This window comes from Plecotus auritus (assembly GCF_963455305.1).
Source record: "Plecotus auritus genome assembly, chromosome: 8".
Taxonomy (NCBI): Eukaryota; Metazoa; Chordata; class Mammalia; order Chiroptera; family Vespertilionidae; genus Plecotus; species Plecotus auritus.
This window is the reverse complement of record NC_137782.1, coordinates 135,722,604-135,748,441: the sequence shown is the minus strand read 5'-3', so window position 1 is coordinate 135,748,441 and position 25,838 is coordinate 135,722,604. Positions and strand designations below refer to the sequence as shown.

Below are 25,838 nucleotides of genomic sequence, written 5' to 3'. Positions count from 1 at the left end.
CTCTCCCTTCCTTTCTGAAATCAATAAAAAATATATTTAAAAAAACACATGTAGAAAAATATAAAAATAAAAATAAGCAAAAAAAAAAAAAAAGGGGGGGGGGGGAAGAAACCACCTCAACCCCCCTGCCCAGAGATAACAACATCCTCTCTACAGATGCCCATGCCCACGTCCACTGCGTGTGTCTGCTTTATAGACTTGGATCAGGCACACACTGCTCAGTAACCTGTCTCCTTTGCCATGGCTCCCGTGAGGGGGCTCCCAAGGGCAAGGGAGAGGGGTGCTTCTGGGAGGTTCTTCTCCCTGCAGGCAGCTCTGGGCTCCAGGAGGGAGGAAGGCAGGGCCTTGGGAGGTGGGCAGGTGACGGTGACACCTGCAGGGGAAAGACGAGCCTCGTGCGATGTGTGTGGAGGGCTGCGGAGGAGGGACATGTCGGCAAGGATCTGCTTTGGGGCTCCCAGGAGAGGCCGCCGGGGCTGGTGAGCCTGGCTGTGTGGCAGGGAAAGGCCGCCCTCTGGGTGCTCTCGGCCATCAGAGCCCACACATTTCTTCAGAAGGCGCTTCCGCAGGGAAGAAAGCATGAAACCCACGTTTTCCAAAACGTGCCCAGGGAATACCAATCCCACAAAAGCGGTCTCCAGAAAAAGGACTGAAAAGCAGTGAAGAAATGTGATCTCCAGTCCCGCCGCCTTGGAGGATCGCATGCAGAGGAGCCTGGTATGTCCAGACGCCTTAACCCAAGTTCCCCATGTGTCTTCTCAGAAGGGCTCCCCCAGGCATTTCCCTCTTGCTGCGAGACCAGTGGTGTTGGAGAAGACACCACAGAGCCACTGGGCTGGGAGTGTCCCCTCATTAGGGCGACTTCCTTGCCGTCAGTGGAAAGCCCCGGCCTGGCAGGTGTCAGGTGCCGCGCCCCAGCCCCCCTCGGGCCCTGAAAAGGCAGAAGTCAACCACCTCAAGTCTTCTCCAGCTCCAACTTTCTATTTCTGTTTCTGAAATTCATGCCAATCGAATCTCACTTGAGAGAATACCTAGGGGGTGTGGTGGCCTAGGCAGTCAAATTTGTTAATTAAATTTACCCAACAAGTTTTTCTTGAGCTCCTATGAAGTGTCTGGTACTGTTCTAGGCATTCAGGATTCAGGAATGACTATAATAATCTCTTTTCTCCTATTGCTCTAACTAGAGGCCTGGTGCACGAAATTTGTGCACTGGGCGGGGGGGGGGGGGGGTCCCTCAGCCCGGCCTGCACCCTCTCACAGTCTGGGAGCCCCACGATTGATCGCCCTGCAGAGGGAGGCCCACTGGCACCGCCTGCCAGGTAGCATGGGCCTCCCTCTGCAGGGTGATCGATCGCGGGGCTCCGCGATTGATAGCCCCGAAGAGGTAGGCCCTGCCCACCCGGCTGGGGCTCCACAATGGATCGCCCCCACAGAGGGAGGCCGACACAGCACCGCCAGCCGGGTAGCCTGGGCTTCCCTCTTTGGGGTGATTGTGGAGCCCCCCGATTGATCACCCCGCCAGCCAGTGGCCTGGGACTCCCTCTGCGGGGCGATCATGGGGTGATGGCCGGGCCCCCGACCAATTGCATCGCACCTGCCTTGGCTGGCCTGGTGCCATTGGGTGTCACAGCGTGGTTGTCTGGATGGTGGTTTCGCTGTTTGGCCGTTCGGTTGATTTGCATATTGTGCTTTTATTATTATAGATGGGGAAACTACAAACAAAAAACTTTATCACAAATATGTCATCTAAGGACTATGAGGAGAGTAAGCAAAGGGTATATGATGGGGCTACTGAGAGAAGAAGCAATTTAAGATAAAGTGAATTGGAAAGGCTTTTTTAAACACGTGACATTGGAGCAGAGAACTGAAGGAAGGAAGCAAGGATGAAGCGGTGCAGAGATCTCAGGGCAGAGCATATCAGGTGGTGAGAATAGCAAATGCAAAGGTCCTGAGGTAGGAACATGTTTGAGGGAAACAAGGAGGCCTGTGTGACTTAAGGAAGTAAAAGGGGGAGTGAGAAGATGAGGTCAGAGAGATAGTGGGGGCCAAGTCTTTTAGGATTGTGAAGGTTACAAGAAGAATGGGATCTGATTCAGAGGGTGATGGGAAGCCATTGGAGGGACTGAGCAGGGGAGTGACATGTGATACAAGAGAGAATGTCTGCTTTCTAATGGGGATGGACAGCTTTCTACATGGTGAGAGCCCTCTCTCTGTCTTTAAATATAATGAAACTTATGAAAAGTAACTGAATTCTCATTTCATGACTGAAGATCTTGTAAGGCCTCAGGATTTGTTCTTCATTCATTATATACGCATTGAGCAGCGACCATGTGCCAAGTTCTGTGCTGGGCACCAGGGCTACCAATGTAGTTGATATGACTTTTAGTTCTCAAATTTTAAATATACTTTATTGATATTTTACAGAGGAAGGGAGAGGGATAGAGAGTTAGAAACATCATGATCAGCTGCCTCCTGCACACCCCCTACTGGGGATGTGCCCGCAACCAAGGTACATGCCCTTGACCGGAATCGAACCCTGGACCTTTCAGTCCGCAGGCCGACACTCTATCCACTGAGCCAAACCGGTTTCGGCAGTAGTTCTCAAATTTTGATGTGAAAAACATCACAATTACTTTGTCCCTTTAATTCAGGAGTGGGGAACCTTTTTTCCTGCTATTTGAATGTCTATAACATCATTTGCGGGCTACACAAAATTATACTTAAAAACTAGCCTGCTGTATTTGGTCAGACATGTTATTAACTCGCCCCTCACGCCGCGGCAGGGCCACCCCTGCTCTCATTACATAGGCCTCCAGGCCCCCACTGGTCAGGGTGCCACGGTGTTCCACCTCAGTCACATTTCAGGAGGCAGTGTCCTCCCTTTCCCCTGTGATTCCATATGAACCCGGGAGGGGAGCGGCCCCTGGTCTCCGTCCATCCTGGGTGATACCGAGATGCTCATGGTCCAAGCCCAGTTAGTGGTCTCTGTGCCAGCCAGGGCTTCCCAGATCCTCGCCTTGGTTCCAGGATCCCAGCTCCTAAGAACTCAGTCTCCCTGGCATCTACTTACAACTCTCAGCGGTCAGGTCATTAATGGACGCTGCGTGGATGCATAAGACACGGTCACCTTTCCTCAAGCCTTGTATGACTTTTGGTCCAACAGACGAGGAAACCGGTGTTTGGTCAGTGAGGCTGGGCTCTGTCAGGCCATTGGGATAAACTCAGAGCTGCTTTCCTTACGAAGGATGAGCCGGAGGAGCTACACAAACCTTGTACTGAAGTGGTTATTGTTTTTAGTATAATGTTCAGTTTTTAATATGATTAATACAAAAGTCATTCATTTCCAGTTTTGTGCAACAGGCTGCGAGAAATGCTGAATTCATTGTGACTGTAGAACGGAAACAGGTTTCTTTTCTTTTTTGGAGGTAGACATGCTTTTAGGCCAGAGACTATTTGCCATATATCACAGTCAGTCTCTCACTGCAAACAATAAACTGGTTGAATAGAATTTTATTGTCTATTCTTCTTTTTAAAATATAAATATTTTTATTGATTTCAGAGAGGAAGGGAGAGGGAGAAAGAGAGAAACATCAATGATGAGAGAGAATCATTAATCAGCTGCCTCCTGCACAACCCCTACTAGGGATTGAGCCCACAACCCGGGCATGTGCCCTGACTGGGAATTGAATGTGACCTCCTGGTTCATAGGTCACCCTCAACCACTGAGCCACGCCAGCTGGGCAATTGTCTATTCTTCTATGTTCCACTTTTGCTTCATTCTCTAGTTAAGAAAAATTTCTCTCTCCTTCAACTCTCTTCTTTTATCACTCTCTGCCCCTCCTTTTGTCTTTCAATTCATTTATCAGTTTATTATGAGGGATGTGATTAAGGGTACAAATGAACAGCCAGAGGAGGTGCACAGGGTGAGGTCAGGAGGGTCCCAAGTGTGGGAGCTTCTGTCCCCTGGAACCTAGGTGTGCCGCACACCCCGCCCAGGGGTGCACTCACCAACCAGAAGCTCCAAGTTTGTTTTTTTTCTTAAAGATCACACAAAACTCTGGGTGACGGGAATCAGGCTGGGGTAGGTTACTCCTGGGCCCCACAACCTGGACGGGCCCTCCATGCAGCCCGGGAGGCGCCCGGGTCCCTTGGCTCAGAGACGGGAGAGCTGCAGGGACCTGCACGCCGGAGGGTGTCCTCTCCGGTGGTCAGCGCTGCCCGTGAGGGTGCACTGGGCCGGCGCAGTCCTGCAGCACTGATGGCCAGTGACGGGTAGGAAGCCCGAGCTGAGGAGGGCACGGACAGACGGGGTCATCCAGCTGGTATCAGACACAATGGCTTCGAGAGTCCTCTCCCGCGCTTGGTAGGAAGAGCCCTTCCCCTCACACCCTCCACAAAAGCGCAAGGAGAAAAGGCTGCTCACCCAGCCATCTATCCACCCTGCTGTGGAGCGGGAGTTTTGGGAAACCATATGGAGAAGCACACATTTAAAAAAATTTTTTAAATATATCTTACTGATTTTTTACAGAGAGGAAGGGAGAAGGATAGAGAGTTAGAAACATCAACCAGCTGCCTCCTGCACACCCCCCACTGGGGATGTGCCCACAACCAGGCCCTTGACTGGAATGGAACCTGGGACCTTTCAGTCCGCAGGCCGACGCTCTTTCCACTGAGCCAAACCGGTTAGGACGAGGAGCACACATTTTAAGAAAGCTTTGGGGATGGTTAATAGCAGGCTGGGCAGGGCACAGGAGGAGGCTACCACTGAGTGTTCTCCCCAGGTTGCTGCCGGGTGACAAAATATTAAAGCCGATACTGACGCTCTTCAGGGATTGGCCTTAATGATTCTGTCAGATCCCTGTGCCCTGAGGTCAAATGGATAGTGAGCTTCAGGCTCCACCAAAAATAGCTTCATGGTGTCATGAACGGATGCCCAGAGTGCGCAGGGGGTGCCAGGCCCGTGCTAAACTCTTACGCATGATCTCATTTAATCCTCACCGCAACCCCCTGAGGGAGGTTCTATTAGCCTCTCCATTTTACAGATAAAGAAACTGAGGCTTGCCCGAGATCATACACTTATGGTCTGGTGAGACTCGGCTAGAAATCTAGGATTGGTATGCCAAAGCAGTGTTTCCTTGCTCTGCTTCTTTGATTAAAAAAAAACACAAAACTGCCCTGACCGGTTTGGCTCAGTGGATAGAGCGTCGGCCTGCGGACTGAAGGGTCCCAAGTTCGATTCCGGTCAAGGGCATGTACCTTGGTTGCGGGCACATCCCCAGTGGGGAGTGTGCAGGAGGCAGCTGATTGATGTTTCTAACTCTCTATCCCTCTCCCTTCCTCTCTGTAAAAAATCAATAAAATATATTTAAAAAAAAAAAAAAACACACAAAACAAAAAAACCTTAAAGGGAAACAGAATCCATCCATATATGGTAAAAGACAGCACAGAAGAATTTACAGTGAAAATCAACTCTGTTCCAACAGACCCCAGCCCAGACACAGCCACCATTTCTAGTTTCTTAGTTGCCTTCCAGCTCAGAGACAACAGGGGGGTACATGTTGGTGTCCCTGCACTGTGTGTCTACACGTGGCGTGTGCTCTCCACAGAGTCTGCACCTTGCTTTCTCCAGTTAACGTGCCTTGGAAGGCTTTAGTGTCAGTACAAAGATTGCTGGCTGACTTGTTAAAAAGAGTTATCTTTATTGTTGAAAATATTGCAGTTGTTCCCTTTTTCCCCTATTGACCCTCCTCCACTCCACACCCCTGCCCCAGGCCTTCATCACACTATTGTCTGTGTCCACAGGTTATGTATAGTCGCATATAAATTCTTTGGTTAATCTCTTCCCACCCATTCCCCCTTCCCCGCCTTCCCTCTGAGATTCTTCAGTCTGTTCCATGCTTCTTTGTCTCTGGATCTATTTTGTTCATCAGTTTATTTTTGTTCATTAGGTTCCACATGTGAGTGAGATCGGTGACACTTGTCTTTCTCTGACTGGCTTGTTTCGCTTAGCATAATATTCTCTAGGTTCCTCCGTGCTGTCTCAAAGGGTAAGAGATTCTTCTTTTTTATTGCAGCATAGTATTCCATGGTATAATTGTACCTTGTCTTTTTTGTCCTCTCATCTGCTGACGGGCACTTGGGCTGTTTCCAGATCTTAGCTCTTGTAAATAGTGCTCCTATGAACATAGGGGTGTATATATTCTTTCTGACTGGTATTTTGGGATTCTTAGGATATAAGTGGGTCTGCATAGCGGTTCATAACGTGGATATAGAGGAACTTAACCAGTCTTCTCCTCAGGGACATTTGTGACTTTCTAGATTTTTTGCCATCAGTACTAATGTTGCAATAAGCATCCTCAGGCAAACGGCTCTGCAAATGTGTGTGGGCAACATTGACCATAAGAGCAAGATGCCATCCGGGGACAGTGGGGTCACTCGCTAGGTCCCTAGCTCAGAGATGACACTTCTGTCATCTCCAGGGCATGGGGGACGGCACCAAGGGGGCCATGTATGCTCCTGGCTTTGGGACATCCAGGTTTGATAGTCGGACTCCAGCACCTGCCTGTGCCCCAGGGACGTTGCTGAATGAACACAAAATGTGGATAGCAGAGGTGCTCCTTCCAGTCACCCTCTCATCACACCCGTGGGGGGCCACCAGGAACTGTAAAGCTCACCTGCTAAGCCTGCTGCCCAGGCAGGTAGAGACCCATCACGTGTGGCTCACCTAAGGAGGCCTGGGCTGAAAGATCCAGAGAGATGCAGCCGCTCGCCCAAGGTGGTGGGGAGGACAGGGGGGCTGGGCTGGAGGGGGAGCGGCTTCTGTCCCCAATCCTGAAGCTACTTGTGGGCCTGGGGAGAGGGTGCAGGACTGAGGAGCCATGCGGCCATGTGTGTAGGGGGCGGGGCCATCCTCTTGTCACCTGTTTGCCTTCCCTTCACTAGAGTGAAGCTGGCTTTTTGTTTCCTGAGGTTGATGTTTCTTCATTAGCTTCTGTTCTCTATCTGTCAGGACAGTCTTCGGTGGTAACAAACCCCAGATTATATGGGCTTAATGCCAAGGTTTGCTTTTTACTGACACATCAATCCCTGACTCAGGCCCTTCCTGTCATCTGTTCTGTGGTGACTCGGTGACCCAATCTGCTGTCATCTTGTGGCTTACCACCTCCACGGTGGCCTCTTAGGACAGCCTCGGGGGAGGGGGAGAGGTCTGGGGAGGGGGAGAGCGCAAGAGGACCGCATGCTGATTCTTGGATGCCTCTGGAGGTCCCCTCCATTCAGAGCCCGGGGCCACACTCAATCGCAAGGGATGGGCTACTACATTAGGGGGGCGGTGGATCGCACAGGTAACCTGAGCAGTGTGTGCGTGTCTCTGCCGAGCCCACAGGCTGCATTAAGTGGGGCAATGACCACAGGCCTGCAGGGGGGCTATTGTTAGTAATAGTAGATTTGGAGACCAAGGTTAGTTTTTAGGCGCCACGCAATTGTTAATTCATCTGCAGAGGACTTTTCCTTTTTGCAACCATCTTATTGTCCAGTCACACACCCATACAGAAAACCCCGCACGACAAACGTAGCGCTTCACCTTAGTAAACTATTAGAAGGCACGGGCTCCTGAGACGCCTCCCAAAGCAAGAAACAGAACTTAACAGAAGAGCCAGTGGTTTTAACTTTTGGACTTAGCATTCTGTTTCGCCAAAGTGAAGTCTAATGCGGCTTTGAAAAACTGAAGTTTTGAATTTCAGAGGCAGGATGCTCCGCTTTCATACGAAGGGCTGTCTGATCTCGACCGTGACCTTGCAGTATGCCTGTGGCCAAGGGAATGAGGACGCGCTCCCATCTCACAGTGAAGGTTAGGGAAGGAATGTGGGGTGCCTCCGGCAGGCCAGCCGGCAGCCCGGGAAGCTGCTGTCAGGCTCTCCCCGCATGCCCTCCCTGTGCACGTGGTCCCTGGGTCAGCCTGCCTCTTGTGGTCCTGATGCCCCCAGGGAACGCGTCTGTCCAGAGAGGCCACCACACCCGGCCTGCGGCCCCTCCTCTAGGCCAAACTGCAGCCTGGAGGTCAGCCTGACCCTGGGGACTCCCAGCTCTGGGCAGAAGCCTCATTGCTCCTGCCAAGGTATGTGTCAGCTGCGAAGAAGCACACCATGTTTTGGGGACTTGCAAAAGCTGAATCCTAGAAAGACTGCATGTCCCTGGCCGCTGGCCGTCCAACCAACCCTGGCCGGTGCTGGACTGGCCTCCAGGGAGCCCGACACACCTGTTGAGAGACAGCGCTGGGCAGGGCCCGCCAATCTAGCCTATCAACACATATTCCTTGGGCTCAAGTCAGACTCAGCAAAGCATGGCTTTCTCCCCTCCCCACACCCTGCCCCCCTGCACACATGAAGCCACTGACACCATTTTTGCTAGAAAAATGAGAATCTTCGTGGTCAGATGAGAGGAAGTAAATGCCAAGCTGTCCTAACCCTGCCCAGACACACCCTCCTGAGGAAGGGGCCAGGAACCCGGACCTCCCCACTCTTTCCCAAGCATTTAGAACAAACTCCGAAAATACCAGAGGCTGAGTATAAGCTGCCTTTGCTGTCATCAAGAAGAATGATAAATCATGCAAAACAGGCAATTTCTCCTGTCCCAAAAATACTGCATGTATACTAGTACTTACATTTGGTGTCATTTTACATGGCCAAGGTATTTTTGAAAAAAAGAAAAAAGAAAAAAGTTCTTTCTCTTTTTTTTCCTAAACCAAAAACACCAGCTGTAAAACCCACTGCTTCCTTCCCCGCCAAGTCTGCACTGGTAGGAGGCGGCGGCAGCAGACGGCAGGCCCTGTGCTCTGAGTCAGGCCTCCCTCCCGTGGCTCCCTGCCTGCAAAACAAACTGCAAAGCTGGTGAATGGCACCTCGGGGCCTGCAGGCACGCAGGGAGGCCTGACATATCTGCAGAGGCGCCCACTCTGTTCCCAGAATGAAAGGCCGCTGGGAAAACGTCTGGGCCCAGCAGGGCGAGGCATTTTCAAAGTGGCTTCTGCTTGTCGCATGGAATAAGTGAGGAAGCCAAGACAGTTCATTCAAAAGGAGCACGTGGGAAACACACCACAATTCCTGGCCCCGCACTCAGGAAGGGAGCGCAGCCCTGCCCCATGCTTCTCCTTCTCCCCTCGCTCCTTGCGTTGCGCTGCACGGGATGGCGTGGTGACAGCCTACATCAGCTTTCAGGGCTGGGTGGACGTGATCAATTTTCTCTTTCGACAGGGAAAGGCTTTTCTGGAAGACACTCGAAAGGCAACCATAGTTACTAATGGAGCATGGCAAGCATGAGACAGGTAGTAATTACCCAGGCTCGACAAAAGAGCAGAAAGTGGGGGATGGTTTTTGCATCGAGCCACAAATATTAATGGGACAAAACGGTCTGAGAGAAGAGATACAGAGAGAGCTTGCTACAGTATAAAGATAATATAAAGTAACCCAAAACCAGGAGAGGCAAAGTCGCGGACTCCAGGTGAGAGCAAGAGCAATCCAGACACACCTGACACCCCCCCCCCCCAGGACCCCTCAGATCCCCAGGAAGTCTCACACACACAGGACACCTGGCCACAGCCCTATGGCCAGAAAGAGGAGGCCGCAGGCCAAAATCCCAGCAGAATTTTCATTAGCCACATTGTCTGCTGGGATGCATTTAGAAGAACATTCTTGGATTTCACGCCATTGGTGTTGCTGGCTCTGAGCCAGAATAGGAGAGACAGATGGCCCCCGGGAAGGAAGGAAACAGATTTCTTTTACTTGGTCCCTTTGTCAGCGATGATCTTCCACCTGGACATGCAGGAATTATCTTCTAGGTCAGACAGTTTCATTCTTTTTTTTTTCTGCTTCTCTCCAAAGCAACAGACTGCAATTCCCAGAACACATCACAGTAAGAAGGGAAAGGATGGCAGAAGGCACGCATCATCTTCAGATGTTTAATGGCTAGAGGAAGTGTCATCATCAGGGCTAGGAGAGGGAAGGGTGCTGGCACTGGCTGTTCAAAGGTCTGCAAACTGCATTTGACTCTCCAGCCTAATCAGGGATCCCAAGAGCTGAGCAGAAGCAGCAGCAGCCATAGGCTGCCTCAGAGATACCCCAGATAATGCTCACCAGGCAAGAACGTCGGAGCGAAGCAGGCTTAGATCCACGAGAGAAAGCTGCTTTTGCCTGTCTGGTGGCCAAAGCTGAGTCTGGATAGATGGAGGGCTCTCCATTCGATGGAAAAATACCAACAAGAGGTCAAGGAAAAGATAATAGAGCCTCAAGGAGAAGAAAACTGTCTCAACACCCAGAGGCGGCAGATCTCTCCAAACATTGCTCTTCTACAAGAAACAGATGCTAATCTTTGATAACTGCTGTTCTGTGTCCTCAGAAAGATGCAAGGCGATATGGCCTCAATGGAACTGGCCAAAGAAGGAACTAGGGGGACCACACAGTCTGAGATAAGAGAGAGAAGGAGATAGAAGAGAGCTGGCTAACATAAGAAGATACCATAAATCAACTCAGAAAGAGAAGCACCAGAGTCAAAACCGTATTTGAAGAGCAGCCTTGACTGTTAACCAGACAGAGGAAGAGGCCACAAACTTTCTGTTCTCAGGATCCCTTTATACTCTTAAAAATCATCGAGGGCCCCAAAAAGCTTTAGTTTAAGTAGATTATAGAATGAAGAACCCAGAAATAAACCCATACATATGGTACATTAATTTACAACAAAGAATATACAATGGGAAAATGACGGTTTTTTGTATAAATGGTGTTGGAAAAACTGGACAGATGCAAAAGAATAAAAGAATACCCACACAATTAATAAAATTGGACCACCATCTTATACCATATACAAAATTCAACTCAAAATGGATTAAATACTTGAAGGTAAGACTCTTAGAAGAAAACTGGCATTAAGCTCCTTAACATTGATCTTGGTGATGATTTTTTTTGGCAACAAAACCAAAAATAAACAGTGGGACTACACCAAACTAAAAGTTTCTGCACAGCAAAGGAAACCAGCAACAAAATAAAAAGGCAACCTACTGAATGGGAGGAAATACTTGCAAATCATTTATCTGCTAAGGGGTTAATATCCAAAATATATAAAGAACTCATACAATTCAATAATAAAAACACAAACAATCTAACTTAAAATGTGCCAGAGGATAAATACTTTTTTTAAAGAAGACGTACAGATGGCCAACAGGTACATGAAAAGGTGCTCAATATCATTAATCATCAAGAGAATGCAAATCAAAACCACAATGAGGTCTGACCTCCCACCTGTTAAAATGGCTATTACCAAAAAGACAAATAGCCCAGCCAGTGTGGCTCAATGGTTGGGCGTCAACCCATGCACCGAGAGATTGCCAGTTCAATTCCCTGATCCCCAGCAGGGAGTGTGCGGGAGGTAGCCAATTGATGTTGATGTTTCTCTCTCACAGATTTTTTTTTTCTCTCTCTCTCTCTCTGACTAGGATTTTATGTTGATTAAAAGTGTTGAGAGTGTACATCTTTGTTTTGTTCCTGATCTTAAAGGAAACACTTTCATTCTCTTACCAGTGAGTATGATGTTAGCTGTGGGCTTATCTTATATGGCTTTTATTGTGTTAAGTTTTGTTTCCTCTATATCCACTTTGTTGAGAGTTTTTATCATGAATGGATATTGAATTTTGTCAAATGCTTTTTCTGCATCTATTGAGATGATCATATGATTTTTATCCTTCACTTTGTTAATGCAGTATATCACATTGATTTGCTCATGTTGAGACATGCTTGCATTCTTGGAATAAATCCCACTTGATTATGATGTATGATCCTTTTAATGTAATGTTGAATTTGGTTTGCTACTATTTTAAATTGAGAATTTTTGCATCTACTGGTACAGTGGTCGGCAAACTCACTAGTCAACAGAGCCAAATATCAACAGTACAACGATTGAAATTTCTTTTGAGAGCCAAATTTTTTAAACTTAAACTTCTTCTAACGCCACTTCTTCAAAATAGACTCGCCCAGGCCGTGGTATTTTGTGGAAGAGCCACACTCAAGGGGCCAAAGAGCCGCATGTGGCTCGTGAGCTGCAGTTTGCCAACCACAGTACCATCAGGGATATGGGCCTGTAGTTTTCTTGTAATGTTTAGTAGAATTCAGCAGTGAAGCTATATGGTCCTGGACTTTTGTTTGCTGGGAGGTTTTTTTGATTACTGATTCAATTTCTTATACGTCTGTTAAGATTTTCCTTTTCATCTTGATTCAGTCTTGATAGGTTGTATGTTTCTAGGAATTTATCCAGTTCTTGTAGGTTGTCCAATCTGTTGGCATATAATTGTTCATGGTGGTTTCTAATGATCCTTTATGGTATCAGTTGTAACGTCTCCTCTTTCATTTATGATTTTGAGTCCTCTCTTTTGTTCTTGGTGAATATAGGTAAAGGTTTGTCTATTTTGTTTATCTTTTTTTTTTTAAGCAATTAGTTTCATTGTTATTTTTAAATAGTCATTTCAGTCTCTATCTCATTTATTTCTGCTTATTTCCTTCCTTATACTAATTTGGGCTTAGTTTGTTCTTTTTCTAGTTCCTTGAGGTGTAAAATTAGGTTGTTCATTGGAGATCTTTCTTGTTTCTTAATGTCAGCATTTATGTCTATGAACTTCCCTCCTAGAATTGCTTTTGCTGCATCCCATAAGTTTGGGTATATTATATTTCCATTTTCATTAGTCTCCAGGTATTTTTTAATTTCTCTTTTGATTTCTTTGACTCATTAGTTGTTCAGTAAAATGTTGTTTAATCTTCAGTTATATATGAATTTTTATTTTCTTGTAATTGACTTCTAGTTTTATCATTGTAGTTGCAAAAGATGCTTGATAGGATTTCAATCTTCTTACATTTATTAAGACTTGTTCTGTGACCTAATATATGACATACCCTGAAGAATGTTCCATATGCGCTTGAGAAAAATGTGTATTCTGTTGCTTTTGAATGGAATGTTCTATATATGTTAAGTTCATCTGATCTACTGTATCATTTAAGACTACTGTTTCCATATTGATTTTTTCACTGAATGATCAACCCATTGATGAAAGGGGGGTATTAAAGTCCCCTACTATTATACAGTTGTCTATTTCTCCCTTTCGGTCTGTTGATAATTTGCTTTATATATTTAGGTGTCTCTATGTTGAGTGCATAATTATTTACAAAATATTATATTCTCTTGGGTTGACACCTTTATCATTATGCAATGCCTTTCTTGTCTCTCATTGTTCCTGAGGACTCCAGCCAGCTTAGTACACTTCTGCAGTTCTCACTTAACATATCTGGGAGGGGCAGCAAGAATCAAAACCTAATTTAGAATTGCAGAGGTTAAAAAATCTCAACATATAAGCTGTAGGCCCAAATATGTACAAAATGTCCACAATGGATTCAGCCTCCTGTGCTTCAAGAGGTTGACCTTCCCAGAAAAAAGGAGGAACTGAGGAAGGAATTAGCATTTTGGAAGTGTATCCTGTGTACTACATTCTAACTACAGCACATAATTTAACCTTAGTGTTGTTCTGAGGGTAGGTATAATTCCACTTGTTACATCTGAGGAAACAGGCTCAAAAACTGTTTTGCTAGTAATGACAGACTGTCCAGTGACTCTGATCGAATTAATGTAGTTTCTCTACACCTGATTCCTCACCTGTAACATGGAAAGACACCAGCTCCTCTGCAGAAGGTTGGAGACGACATGTGTGTCCCCAGCTCTTGGCTGAGCACAGAGGGTACCAAACAGGACGGGCTGTTCCAAAGACAGCCTGAGGGGACAGGGCAGACAGGGTGAGTGAGGCTCTTGACTGGTGTCCGCTTTTTAAGCCTGAAAGCAGGAAGGAGGGCGAGTATCAGAGCGAGGTCTGGAAGGGGCTCTGCAGTCACCCGAGCTGAGGTCCAGTTCAGTCCTTGCCTCATGTGATTGCATGGTCACCTGTTACTGACCCTTGCTAAGCTTCCGTGCCTCGACCAGAAATAGGGATAGCAGAAGGGACATACCTGGGCGGGGAGAGAAGGGGATCCATGAGGTGCCTTCCAAGTTCTGGAGGTGCCTTCCAAGTTCTCCTCTTTTGTTTGTTTTTTTAGTCAGAACAATTTATTCAAGATTGTTGTAAGTAAATTGTTCTGGCAGATATTATTTTCTTAATTCACCAATTCTATTTCAGAGCAATCCCATTATCCCTTTACTGTCAAAATAAAAGTTTTACATTTGATGTTTCTACTTCCTCCATGTTGACTCTTCACCCACTATAATCTGGTTGATGCATCTCCTGCTCTAATGAAATGTAGCTTCCAAGTTCCCCAGTAATCTCTTAATTACCTCTCGCTTTCTACCTGCCAGCATCTCCTGTTGCTTTTCACCTTGGCCATGGCCTAGAAGTCATTCCTTCCTGCAGGAGTTAAAACTAAGATGGAGGGGCCCCTCTACACCTCTTTTTAAGGCCCTACTCAGTTATCTAAAGGAGCCAAAACTTTCCTCTGTGACCCCTAAAAAGACTCCACACTTTATCTCCTCAGGATCGCCACTGTAACTTCTGAGCATCCAAGGAGCCCGCCTGGAAGGGAAAGTGGGCCAAATGTCACTGAGTAGAAAAGCACTGTGAGAAGACCAAGGGTCTTGCTGTTTTAACAATTGGTTTTGGTAGACACTGTCTTACACACACACATACACACACACACACACACAGTTTAGCAGGAATTGGTGGAAAACAACTGGGAGGAAGTACAGCTGTTCCCTCGGAGGAGCTCGCCTGGGGGAAGGCAGGCCTGGGGAGAGGGGGTGTTCCCCGGGTGCTGACATACAGCATTCCTTTCACTTGAGGCAGCTGAGCTGAGGAGCTGCAGCCTCCCCTTGGGAATATGACTTAGCTGGGAAGGGCCTCACACAAACAGACCTGTGTCCCCACATCCTTCTCCAAGAGAAACCCCTTCCCATCCTGTGTGCACGAACTCCCGCAACAGCAGAGGCTCCGATACTGCCCCATCTCTGGCCCGACAAACAGCCCGAAGTCAGTGATCTCGTAGGATGTGTTTATATTTACACAGTACAGTTTAAAGCAATGGCTACATTGGTCATACATATTAGAAACCATAAAAAAAAAGTTAAGAACTTAAAATGTACATCATACACTTGTATATATATTTTTTACACAGAGGTAAAAAGGGTTATTATAAAAAAATCAATACAACAGGGTTTTTAGTATACAGGTAAAGAATGAATGATGCTTCAGGCACTTTAATTTGTTAATGTGAGCAAATAGCTTAGGGGGGGAGGGTGTCAGGAGAAGCTTCCAAACAGATAATCTTTTGGTTAATGTTTTGTTACCACAGATACAAAAATAAAATCTGAATAATTTCTCTCAGATGATTGACGTCAGTATGGCAAAGCTGACTGGGAAACTACTACACACTGTTCAGCTGCAGTGTGGCAATGAGAGAGAGGGACGTTATTTACATAAATGTCCCCATGGCTGCCCTGTGCCCTTAACCGCTGCCTTCACAAACCAAAAAGCATGGGTGGAGTCAGATTCACTAGCATAACTCTTCAAAGGGTGGACCAGGACAGGGGGTGAAGGAAGAGAGAAACGACGAACTAGAGCTGACCAACGAAAAGCTGCTGGGATATGTGTATTCTTACTGAAATAAATAGGGGCACTGGAACTGAGGTCTAACAAAACATACATTAGTGTTGTGCTTTGTAGAGAGGAGACCTTGAGAAAGACCTTGAGGAAAAACCTTGGGGCACGGGGGTGGGGTCTCTCAACAACATTGGGAGGCTGGCTGCGGTTTGCTAGATGTTCTCCAGGCAGGGAAGCAATGCTCTTTTTCTCCCATCACCAGATTGACAACTCTCTGGTCCCTTTCCAGACCGAAAGGCCCAACCAGGCACTCCAACAAATGAAAACGTCTACCCACTAACTCAGAAGCACAGAGGGCATTTGCACCGATGACCTGACTAAAGAAATGCGACGGGCTCTCCGGAGAGCTGAAAGCATTCCATGAAGGTAAGCATGGCTAGCACTTTCCCAGTACGATGGGAAGACTGGAAGAAAGTCCCTTTCCTTGAAGACTGGTGTCCTGTGTGCAATAGAGAAGGGAGGGGGGAGCGAGGGGGGAGGGATCAGGCCATGCCCTCGGCGGGCAGTTACCACGGGAAGATCATGGCGGGAAGAACAGTGTTTGACAAACCTGCCCCTATGTTCTCCACGTCGTTCTGATTGTACTATGCTGGGCACAGGTAAACCACTCTTCACTTTTCTTCTTTCTGCCCTAAGATTTGGCGATTCCTTGCAATAGATTAGAAAAATAATCTTTTCCAGCTAATTTGAAGCCTCCTACGTGGCAAGACGACAGGTAGCCCTAGCCTGCTGACTCAACCATTTGTGCACACCAAGTGGCAAGTCTAGGTTTGGAGTTGCAGGAGAAAGACACTTAGGCATCGGAGGGGTTTTTACATATGGCCTTGTTTTTTCCTAAGTATAAATGAAGAATTTGGTGACGTGAAATTGAGTCCAAAAGAAAAACACAAACCCACGTACTAAATGCAGCCCACCACTCCTCAAATTTACATTTAAAACACCACCCCCCCCCCCGCCGTTAACAGAAAACCCCCATTGGGGAGAGGGGAGCTCCTTTCGTTTATTTACCGGAACCTTAGTGTTTCCCAACACTGGTTTGTGTTTAAAGAGAGTATTTGGTTTCCAAAACAGCAAGCAAATTTTTTTACTTTATAAGCATTTTCTTCCAATATTGCTAAATTTTTGGAAGTGGTAGCAACACAATTTTAAAAAGTTCTACCTTAGGGGTAACTGGGGAGACTCAGGGAAACTGGAAATCTCCTTTCTAGCCCTGGCTAGAGAGGATGTGATGCAGTTTAAGGAATTTTCCTGATTCTCCCAAGTTAATCTGAAGTTAAGGCTCAATTCTTAGTCATTTTACGGGTGAAATGTTTGCATCCTGAAGAACTGGCAGATTTGGGGGTGGGGAGCAGAAAATGATGATGGGCTCAAGATAGAAACTGCGGCTTACATGGGAAATTTGGCTTTAAAAAAGTTACAAGCGATCCTGTTTGATGGTAGAAGTTTGTCAACTAGCTCACCTCCTAGACATAACAGCTAACGTGGGGTTAAAATACTTCTGGTTGGGTTTCATCATTCTGACATCACACTTCCAGGAACCTGGTGATGCTTGTTAGCAACTGGCAAGCTGGGCCAAGAGAAAGATAGTCTTCGATGCTCTTGGAAAAACCAACTACAAGACCCATCAAAAAAAAAAAGCAGCAGCCGTTCAGACTGCAGGCGCCTTTGAACTGGAAGAGGTGGGCAGGAAATCAACACAGGTATAAGACAGTTAGCTTGATTACAGATTATCAATACACGAGTCTACGCGGGGGGTTCCTTTCTTTAGAACACTGTGCGCAGGGATGGATGGGTGGCTGGGAGGTGCAGAGTCCACCGGAGGGTTCCCCAGGCTGGAATGGCGCCCCGGGGAGCAGGGGAGAGGATGAGAGTGTGTGGGAGACAAGTTCCCTCGTGGCTATGGACGGAGGGGAGGGAGGGGCACAGAGTCACACGGCCGCTTTGTGCTTGCCCCCGCAGCACCTGCACATCACTCCACAGTGGTAGCAGGCCCGAAGGGGCAGGTAACAGCACATACAGGGGGCCAAGAAAGACAAGGCAATAAGAGCCATCCACCGGAGGCAAAACTTCTCGTCGCTAGTGTCGCACGAGCAGGGGTCTGTATAGTCGCCCTCGGGGTCCGACATACAGTGATAGAGCAGGCTGTCCGCACACCACATACAGCTCACCCGGCGGATGCAAGTTCTCACGGAGTCGGGCGCGTCCTGGCAGTGGCCCCTCCGGTTCTCCTCGTGGTTGAACATGTCCCTGCAGTACTCACACCGGGAGCGCTCGCCGTCCTCCTTCCGCCGCCGGGATTTGCCCCGCGAGGGCTGGGTCTTGATCACGCCGCCCCCGCGCCCTTTGGGGTCCTCACTGAGGCCAAAGTCCGAGGAGTCCACGTAGGGGTAGTTATAGTCGTGCTTGGGGACCTCGCCCTTGGCGAAGCGCACGTAGGAGTCCGCGTCCTCGGCGGGGTCCAGGGCCTTGCCGCGCACGGGCGCGTGCCGGTAGTCCTCGTAGCCCGTCACCCAGATCTTCTCCCGGGGGTTGATGCGCACGATCTCCTCGTCGTCGTCGGGGAAGCTCACCTGGCGGTAGGGCCTGGGCATCGGCTGCCCCAGGAGAAAAGAGACAGTATTTTACAGCAGTGGCAAAAAAAAAAAAAAAAAAAAAGAATCCAACATGTACCTTTCACCTTGACAAAGGCATTTCTTTAAGAAACTGACCCATCCTGTAATGACTGAACATCAAACTGTGAGTCTCAATCCATTCCTGGGTCGGGAATCAACTGAGTGGGCCGAGACCAGCTTTTGTCCTCCCCCCTTTTTTTGATTACCATATATATATATATATATATATATATATATATATATGTGGGAAAGTGTGCCCACTCTAAGAATAGTTTGCATTTTCAGAAGCTGGACACACCCAGGTCAAGAAGCAGAAGGTGAGGGTGCCTGATTTCTGCCTGGTTTTGGACAGTGTGTTCTCTGTTGTATGATCAGCTTTTTTCTTATTCTTCAGTGAAATAGACGAATACGGGAGTACACTGCATGTTAGAAGGGTAAGTACTTTTCATAATCTATGCATATACAATACGTGCGCTCTGGGTCACCATATAAAATGCATTTCTCACTGTGGGTCGTGTTCAAAAAAAGCAAAAGGGGCTACCAGGAACTGTAAGAACCCTGTAATCTGGTTGGGAAGGTAAGTTGCCCAGATAACAAAAGGTTAGGAGCGCAGGCAGGCTCCGGAGGCCAGCTGCCTGGGTTCAAATCCTGCCAGCATCGCACAGATAGTGAGTGACAGAACTGGAACCTGGGCCTAGGCAGCTGTGACCCAGAGCCACACCCTCCGGCCTCCACACCCCAACTGCATTCTGCCTTCGGGCCAAGAGTCCTCTCAGCAGGTAGTTGGTTTTCCACCTTAGAAGTCCGTTGGGCACGAAGGCTTTTTAAGGGGAAAAGAGCATGGTTCTGGGCAAACCCACTGGAGTCATATTTGGGCTGTGCAATTTCCTGGCAAGTGGCTATGCCTCAACCTCAGTTTCCCTGACTGTCAGACTGCATAGGGCTGCTGTGAATGGAAAGAATCTACGCAGTGTTCGCACTGAGCCTGTCACATGGGATGTGCTCGGTACCGGCTGCCATTGTCATCACTATAAAGAGTCACAGCATTTTTACATGGCAATTAGGTTCACCCATCGCCTCCCACCGGACTGTGAGCAGGGCCACCTCTCACACCCTTGGCCCTAATTCCCGTGACAATCTTGACATTAGAGCTTCCTGGGCTTCAGAAAATCACAATCCTGTAGGATTTCAAAACAAATCTTGGGAGCTGTCACAGGCTTTGCTAATTTTTTTATTTTGCAAAGTAAGGAGAGTCAAGAAGTCAGTTCTTATCTACTGCTACCATAATTTGATTTTAAAAAATTTTAATGCCAAACGATTGGGAAGCATACAACAAAAAGATTTTTTAAAGGAGTCATAGAAACCTAGCTTTATGTTAACTGTGCTCCTTTTTTCTCTTTTCAAAGCAGACCGGTGGCCACATCACCCTCCACGGGCACCAGTCCCAGCCCCACAGTTTGGGAACCTACTCTGCAAAACAGCCACTCGGTAAATATTTGTTGAATTACTGAATTCCAGACTCCATCTCCCCGAGCAGGCCTGGGCCTGCGGCCCGAGCCACCAGGGCGCGAGCCAGGTGTGCAGCGTTCTTCGGGCCTGATTGGGGCTTTGTGCTCACACCAGGTCGGGAGGCCCTCTGCAGGGGCAGCACAGCGCATGGGTGAGCACAGACTCGCATGTGAATCTGTTCCACAAGGGACTTGATCTCTCTAAGCCTTAGCTTCCTCATCTACAAAGTGGGGCGCCGAGGACCTGCCTTGTGGGGCAATTTGCGAGGATTAAATGAGATACAGTACAAGGTATCTGGCACACAGAAACCTCTAAGCAAGGATGAGCTGCCACCACCGCCAGTGAGGTGGGGTGGGGTGGGGTGGTACAAAGTTGCACGGAAGGGGCCTAGGCTCGGGGAGAGGAAGGAGGCCTCCAGCATTGGGAGCCACCCACCCCTATGACCTCAGAGTAGGGAGACTACCGCTCACCTGTTCGAGGTGATAGTGGTCCGTGGGGTATGGGTCGTGGAGGTGGCCCAAGGTGTAAATCCTCCGGTGCTCACAGGATGTGGGAGAGGAGATTGTCCGGGTCGGTTGTTCCCTCTTCTGAGAGGAATTAGAAGAACTGTCTGTAGCTGTCTGTTTAGAGGGAGGTAAACCAAGAGTTAATTTGAAAAAACCAAACCCACACACCAAACCCTAACATGCCGTCTACCCGCCTTGTGGCATCTTGCTGGACTTCCCGAAATCTTGAGTTTATCCTGGCTACGGGAGGCGGGAGGACCCCTGAAGGCTGAGATTGTCTAAACATGATGTGGCCGCCAGACCCTGGACAGTTGGGTTTGTTTTCTCGAAGGTGGAGCAGCGACCAGGCTTTGGGGCCGGGCTTACTACAGCAGGCCTCCGCTGGCGCAGCCCAGTTTGGTCAAGGATGGTCGTCCCGTTTGTAGTGCTAGTTCCAAGGCACTCTGGCAAGCAGGGGAGGTGCAAACACGAAAAAATAAAAAATCAAACCCAAATGTTTACATGTGTGGCTAAACCCAGCCTGAGAAAGAGATAAGGATACCTTGAGGTATCATGGGTACTGGCTTCCCAGAAATTTTGTAGGACATCTTTGGGGTCCACTTTAAACTGGCAGCAAGATGGACGACCGCAGAGGGTTAAGGCCGCCATCAGTGAGGAGGGGCTCACAGAGCTGTCTCCCCAGCAGCAGTATCCAGTTCAGCCCGGAGCCTACCTGATGGTGTCTTGGGAAGGTGATCAGATGTTGGGATGGACTGTGGCCAGAGCGCAGGGGGGTCTACCGCCTCCCAATATACCTACCACCTGGGTGCTTCATGCTCCCGCCTAAGACTCAATGAAGGGGGCCAGGTGATGGTCACCCTCCACAACCACTCCCACCCCCCACATGCTTGTAAAAAACTGGTAAGTCTTTACAACCAGGGTACCCCACCTTTCACCTCCATGGAGTCGGGGACCCTTCCCCACCTCCAAACAAATGAAAAGGTTTTTCTTGTTTCTAGGAACTTCTTCCTCTCCTTCGCTGTTGCTCTCATAGTCCACTTTATCTTTTTATTCTACATGTCCTTTGTCCGTGTCATAAATCCTTTTGGGGGCAAGGCAGGGCTTAAACAAATAGACTGATAAGTTATTTTCACCCCTCTGCCCATTTATAAAGAAGTAAATACTCAGAAAAGTGGGACTACAGGTATTTAGGAAAAAGAAGACTCATTTCCATTATGCAATAAACTGCTGTTAATTTTTAAAACTTGGTGGACATGTGCAGCTTCCCTACAGGGACCCAATCTGCCTGATTTTTCCTATTGGTTTGGTCCAAGTGATGTGGAGCTGATGCCTGTGTCCAATCCCTCCACCCACAGTGGCTAATCCAGATGTGGACACACGGTCCTCTCAGGCCATCCAGAAAGATTTTCAGAAAAGATGCTGACTTTTTATCTCAAGTTAAGACCCAAGGGTCCCCTAAGCCTGGGATTGTGGTGAGGGCACTGGGAAAGCACCTTCTGAAGATGAAGTGAAGCGAAACCTAGAGAAGGCAACCCCCATGGACAACATTTGAGCTTTGGGGTCCAGTCAAGCCTGAATCCTGACCCCCTCTTTGGTAACTTAAGCCAGATGTGTTGGACTCACCATGTGGGCACACTTCTCCTCACTCCCGATCCCAGCTCTGAGGCGGCAGCTCCACCTGTGTCACTCCCCTGGCCTCTCTGTGACCCTGACTCCTCTCCACAACTGGTGGGATGACCTGGGCGTGCAGCCTGCTACCTCCCTCCTCTGCCTCTTGGGAGCCACCCAACTGGCGAGCAGCACGTGTGAGCAGCCATTCTGGGGCCTGTGGGGAGGCTGCAGACCCAGCACCCCTGAGACACCCGCTTCCTGCAGATGTAAGCCAAGACCACAAAAGGTCCCCCCACCCCAATTGGTTCAGATAGGAAAGAATTACTATGAAATATCAGTAACTGAAAGAGAACAAGCTGACACGCAAGAATTTTTTCCTTTCTTCCACACTCTGTTGTCCAGCTCTCACCCACTTTGCTGTCGATCCGACAACAAAGCCCAGAACTCCCCCGTTATGAGAGAGTGTACCATGTGCCAGGGGCTGGGTACATGTGAACAATCCCAGGTAAAGACCATCTCCACATCACACATAGGAAAACGAAGACTCAGAGAGGCAGGACCTGCTAACCGGCAGTGGCTAACCCAGATGTGGACACCCTGACTATCAAGCCCCCTGGGGTTCAGGACCCCACACCGCTGCTTCTCACACTCAGGTGAGCCCATTCCAATGCCTCCTCTGAGAGGGACTGTGTTAACCTCAACAAAAGTCCAACTTCACGTAAGAAAGTGCACCCTGCATGACAGAAACCCAGGAAGGGGATGGCGTCTCATGATACAAAGGTTTCCAAAGATCTCAATAAGTACTTCCTGAGTAAGCAGATAAGGGCCCTCAGGGTTAAATTCTTATCCAACACGCACATGACGGTCATCTCTGAGGTTAGAAGCTACCCGAGTGCTGACCATGGTAACATGCACTCAGCACTGAGGTCTCAGATACCAGCTAGCACATCACAGTCACCTCTGTGTTAGTCAGCCGTTACCCTCATCCACCCCAGGGCCAGGTTAACAATGTGTAGGAAGTCATTCTGAGAAATGAGGCACACCCAGTTTTCCCGGTATTCATGAGCCAATCAGAAATGACCTCCCTAGGCCCAAACAGCGCCTCCCCCCCCCCCCCCCCACACACAGTCAAGTGCAAAGCTTCCCAAACGTGAGGCCGAGGAAGGCCTTTCAAGGTCTCCTAACCTAGTGACGGGTTTGTACAAAGGAGCAGGAAAGGTAAATCTAAATGTGGTTTTATATTGAAAACACTCATTTAGATTTACCTTTTACCTTTGAGGTATGCCCACAGTTCACCGCTTCCCGAGGGCCAGGCTGAGGGTACGGCCTGGCCCAGCCCACAGCCTTCCCTGCCAAAATGCTCGGTGTGGGTCTGGACCCTGGAAAGGAGAACCTGCCAGAGAGGCTCCATGGGAAGCCGAGGTCGTGTCAGATCTATACTATCAGACAAATCTTGAAGCGGTGTGACCTGCAAACAAGAGGAGTGTCCTATCAGGGCATCTCCAAGAGCAGTGAGGGGAAATACTTCCTACCCACATGCACTGCTGACCTAACTGCTCGTGGTTTCCACTCACAGCGGGAGGACAGCAGCCACCCAAGCTGTGCACACGCGTACACATCCACAAGCAAGCTGCTCGAATATCCCCATTTCTTGTGTGCACAAGCTCATGACACCTACCCATCTGACAGCTTCTCCTTCGACGCGGAAAGACTGCAGCTGCATTTTAAACTCGCCTTGCTCTCCCGAGGGTGTCTCTCAACTGTTGCAGGTTTGAACTCAAGAAGAACAAAAGCAGAGGCCCTCAGCCCCCCGAAGAGGGACAGCTTCAGCGCCAGGCTTCCCCGAGCCACTGCACCTGCACGTGCGTCCTCCACAACCAGCCTCTGAGTTTGACTCTGACTCAGTGTCAGTGCCCACGATGAAAACGATGTCCAGCTAAGAAGTTTGCAACTTAACACGAGGACCGAGCAAAAGAAAGGCAATGGAATATTATGATGTTAAATATTAGGGTCTTAGCTCAGGCAGACTGGATTTGAATCATTCTCTGCTAATTATAAATTGCGTGATTTTGGTCAAGTTAATGTCTAACTCCAGTTTTCATATCTGCAAAAATGGAGCTGAAACTGTCCTCAGAGTTATTACAAAAATGAAATGAGATTAAACATTTCCATTTTTTAAACTGGTAGTGCCGATTACAGAAAAGTTACTGACTCTGTTGGTCCGGTATCTGGTTGCCTCGCTTAACTTCTTATAGAAGTTCACATAGTGACTTTGGGTTTTTCTCAGTAAATCATATTACCTACAAAAGGTAGTCTGGCCTCTTTTCCAGTATTTATACCTTCTTTTTCTTATCTTACTGAAATTTTTGCCAGGGCTTCCAGCATGATGTGGAAAAACAGAGGCAATAGTGGCCCTGCTTGTCTTTTTTTTTTTTTTAATTGACTATATATATATATATATTTTATTGATTTCAGAGAGGGAGAGAGAGAAACATCAATGATGGGAGAGAATCATTGATCGGCTGCCTCCAGCAAGCCCCCTACTGGGGATCGAGCCCGCAACCCAGGCATGTGCCCTTGGCCGGAATCGAACCTGGGACCCTTCAGTCTACAGGCCAACGCTCTATCCACTGAGCCAAACTGGCTAGGGCACCCTGCTTTTTAAAAATAAATTTCCAATGATTACTGTAAAAACTCACATACTTTGAGTAATTAACAAGCTTGTGTGACCCTCTAACAGGGCAGTAAGCTGAGACAAGACCTTGATAAGAACAGAGAAAGAACAGGAGAGTGAGAAGGGAAGGGAGGTGGAAGCAAGAGTTCAGCGTACTGAGATGAAAGGGTGGGCACTGCTAACCTTAAAAACACTGAGCAGAGCCCCAACCAGCCTGGCCAAATCCACTCTGGGAGTACCAATACCCATCCCTTCCCTGAAGGGTTTCTGGGTTTGGGCTGGGTGCTTGTGGGATGTGGGTTCACAGAAGGTGACGTGGGCAGGGCAAGGCCAGGAAGCTTCCCTGAGGAGGGACATTCTAGATGGGTAGACAACCCAGACCTAGGCCCAGAGGAAGGAAAAAAGAGGCTCAAATTTATCAGTGAACATCTGATAAACTTCTTTAAACACTGTAAGCTTCCGCCCTAACTGGTTTGGCTCAGTGGATAGAGCGTCGGCCTGCGGACTGAGGGGTCCCGGGTTCGATTCCGGTCAAGGGCATGTACCTTGGTTGGGGGCACATCCCCAGTAGGGGGTGTGCAGGAGGCGGCTGATCAATGTTTCCCTCTCATCCATGTTTCTAACTCTCTATCCCTCTCCCTTCCTCTCTGTAAAAAATCAATAAAAATATATTTAAAAAAAAATAAAATAAAAATAAAATAAAATAAAAAAAAAAAACACTATAAGCTTCCAGTGTCTGAGCTCTGCACACGTAAGTTGTACTTACTTTGAGAATTCAGATATTTCCTCTGAGAACTCAGAGAATTCCCCGGAATTTAACAAATAAGAGGAAAACCCCGGAGCTTCAAAAGTTGATAGACTTTTCTTCTGAATAACTGACTTGAATGTTATATCTTGCCAGTAAGTCAAAATCTGAAACACAAAAGACCCTGGGTGGAGACTGCCTGTTCCCCAAGGTCAGTGCTACCTGTGTGGGCGGGAATTGGTCTGAATGGAGAAAGGGGATCAGAAGATCAATGCCTACTGTTAAAGCTGTGGCTGGCTCCCTCCTACGTTATGGGCATATTTCGTACAATAGGATTTCTTACTCTTAGAAAGTTGGCTATCCTTCCCTGACCTACGGAGGGCTCTGGAGTTCACCGGGAGGTTCTTGAAGAAGCACGTGCATTTGTTCGCATGCCCTGGGTTCGGGAATGAGCCTCCTTCACTTGGAAGGTTAACCTCTCTGACCAGGGGAAGCTCAAAGAGGGAGG

The 25,838-nt window shown here is 48.1% G+C and overlaps 1 protein-coding gene across 2 annotated transcripts in view; it reads right to left on the bottom strand.

Annotated features, from left to right (window-relative positions):
• Nucleotides 1-15,051: 15,051 nt before the first annotated feature.
• Nucleotides 15,052-25,838, bottom strand: part of SPRED2 (sprouty related EVH1 domain containing 2) — a 112,046-nt gene continuing 101,259 nt past the window's right edge. For both annotated transcript variants that reach the window (XM_080684527.1, XM_080684526.1), the window contains 2 exons: nucleotides 20,265-20,414; nucleotides 15,052-18,267 (listed from right to left, as the gene is read on the bottom strand). In XM_080684527.1, coding sequence (XP_080540653.1) covers nucleotides 17,602-18,267; nucleotides 20,265-20,414 — 816 coding nt within the window. In that variant the 3' untranslated portion in view covers nucleotides 15,052-17,601. The remainder of the gene's footprint in view (nucleotides 18,268-20,264; nucleotides 20,415-25,838) is intronic.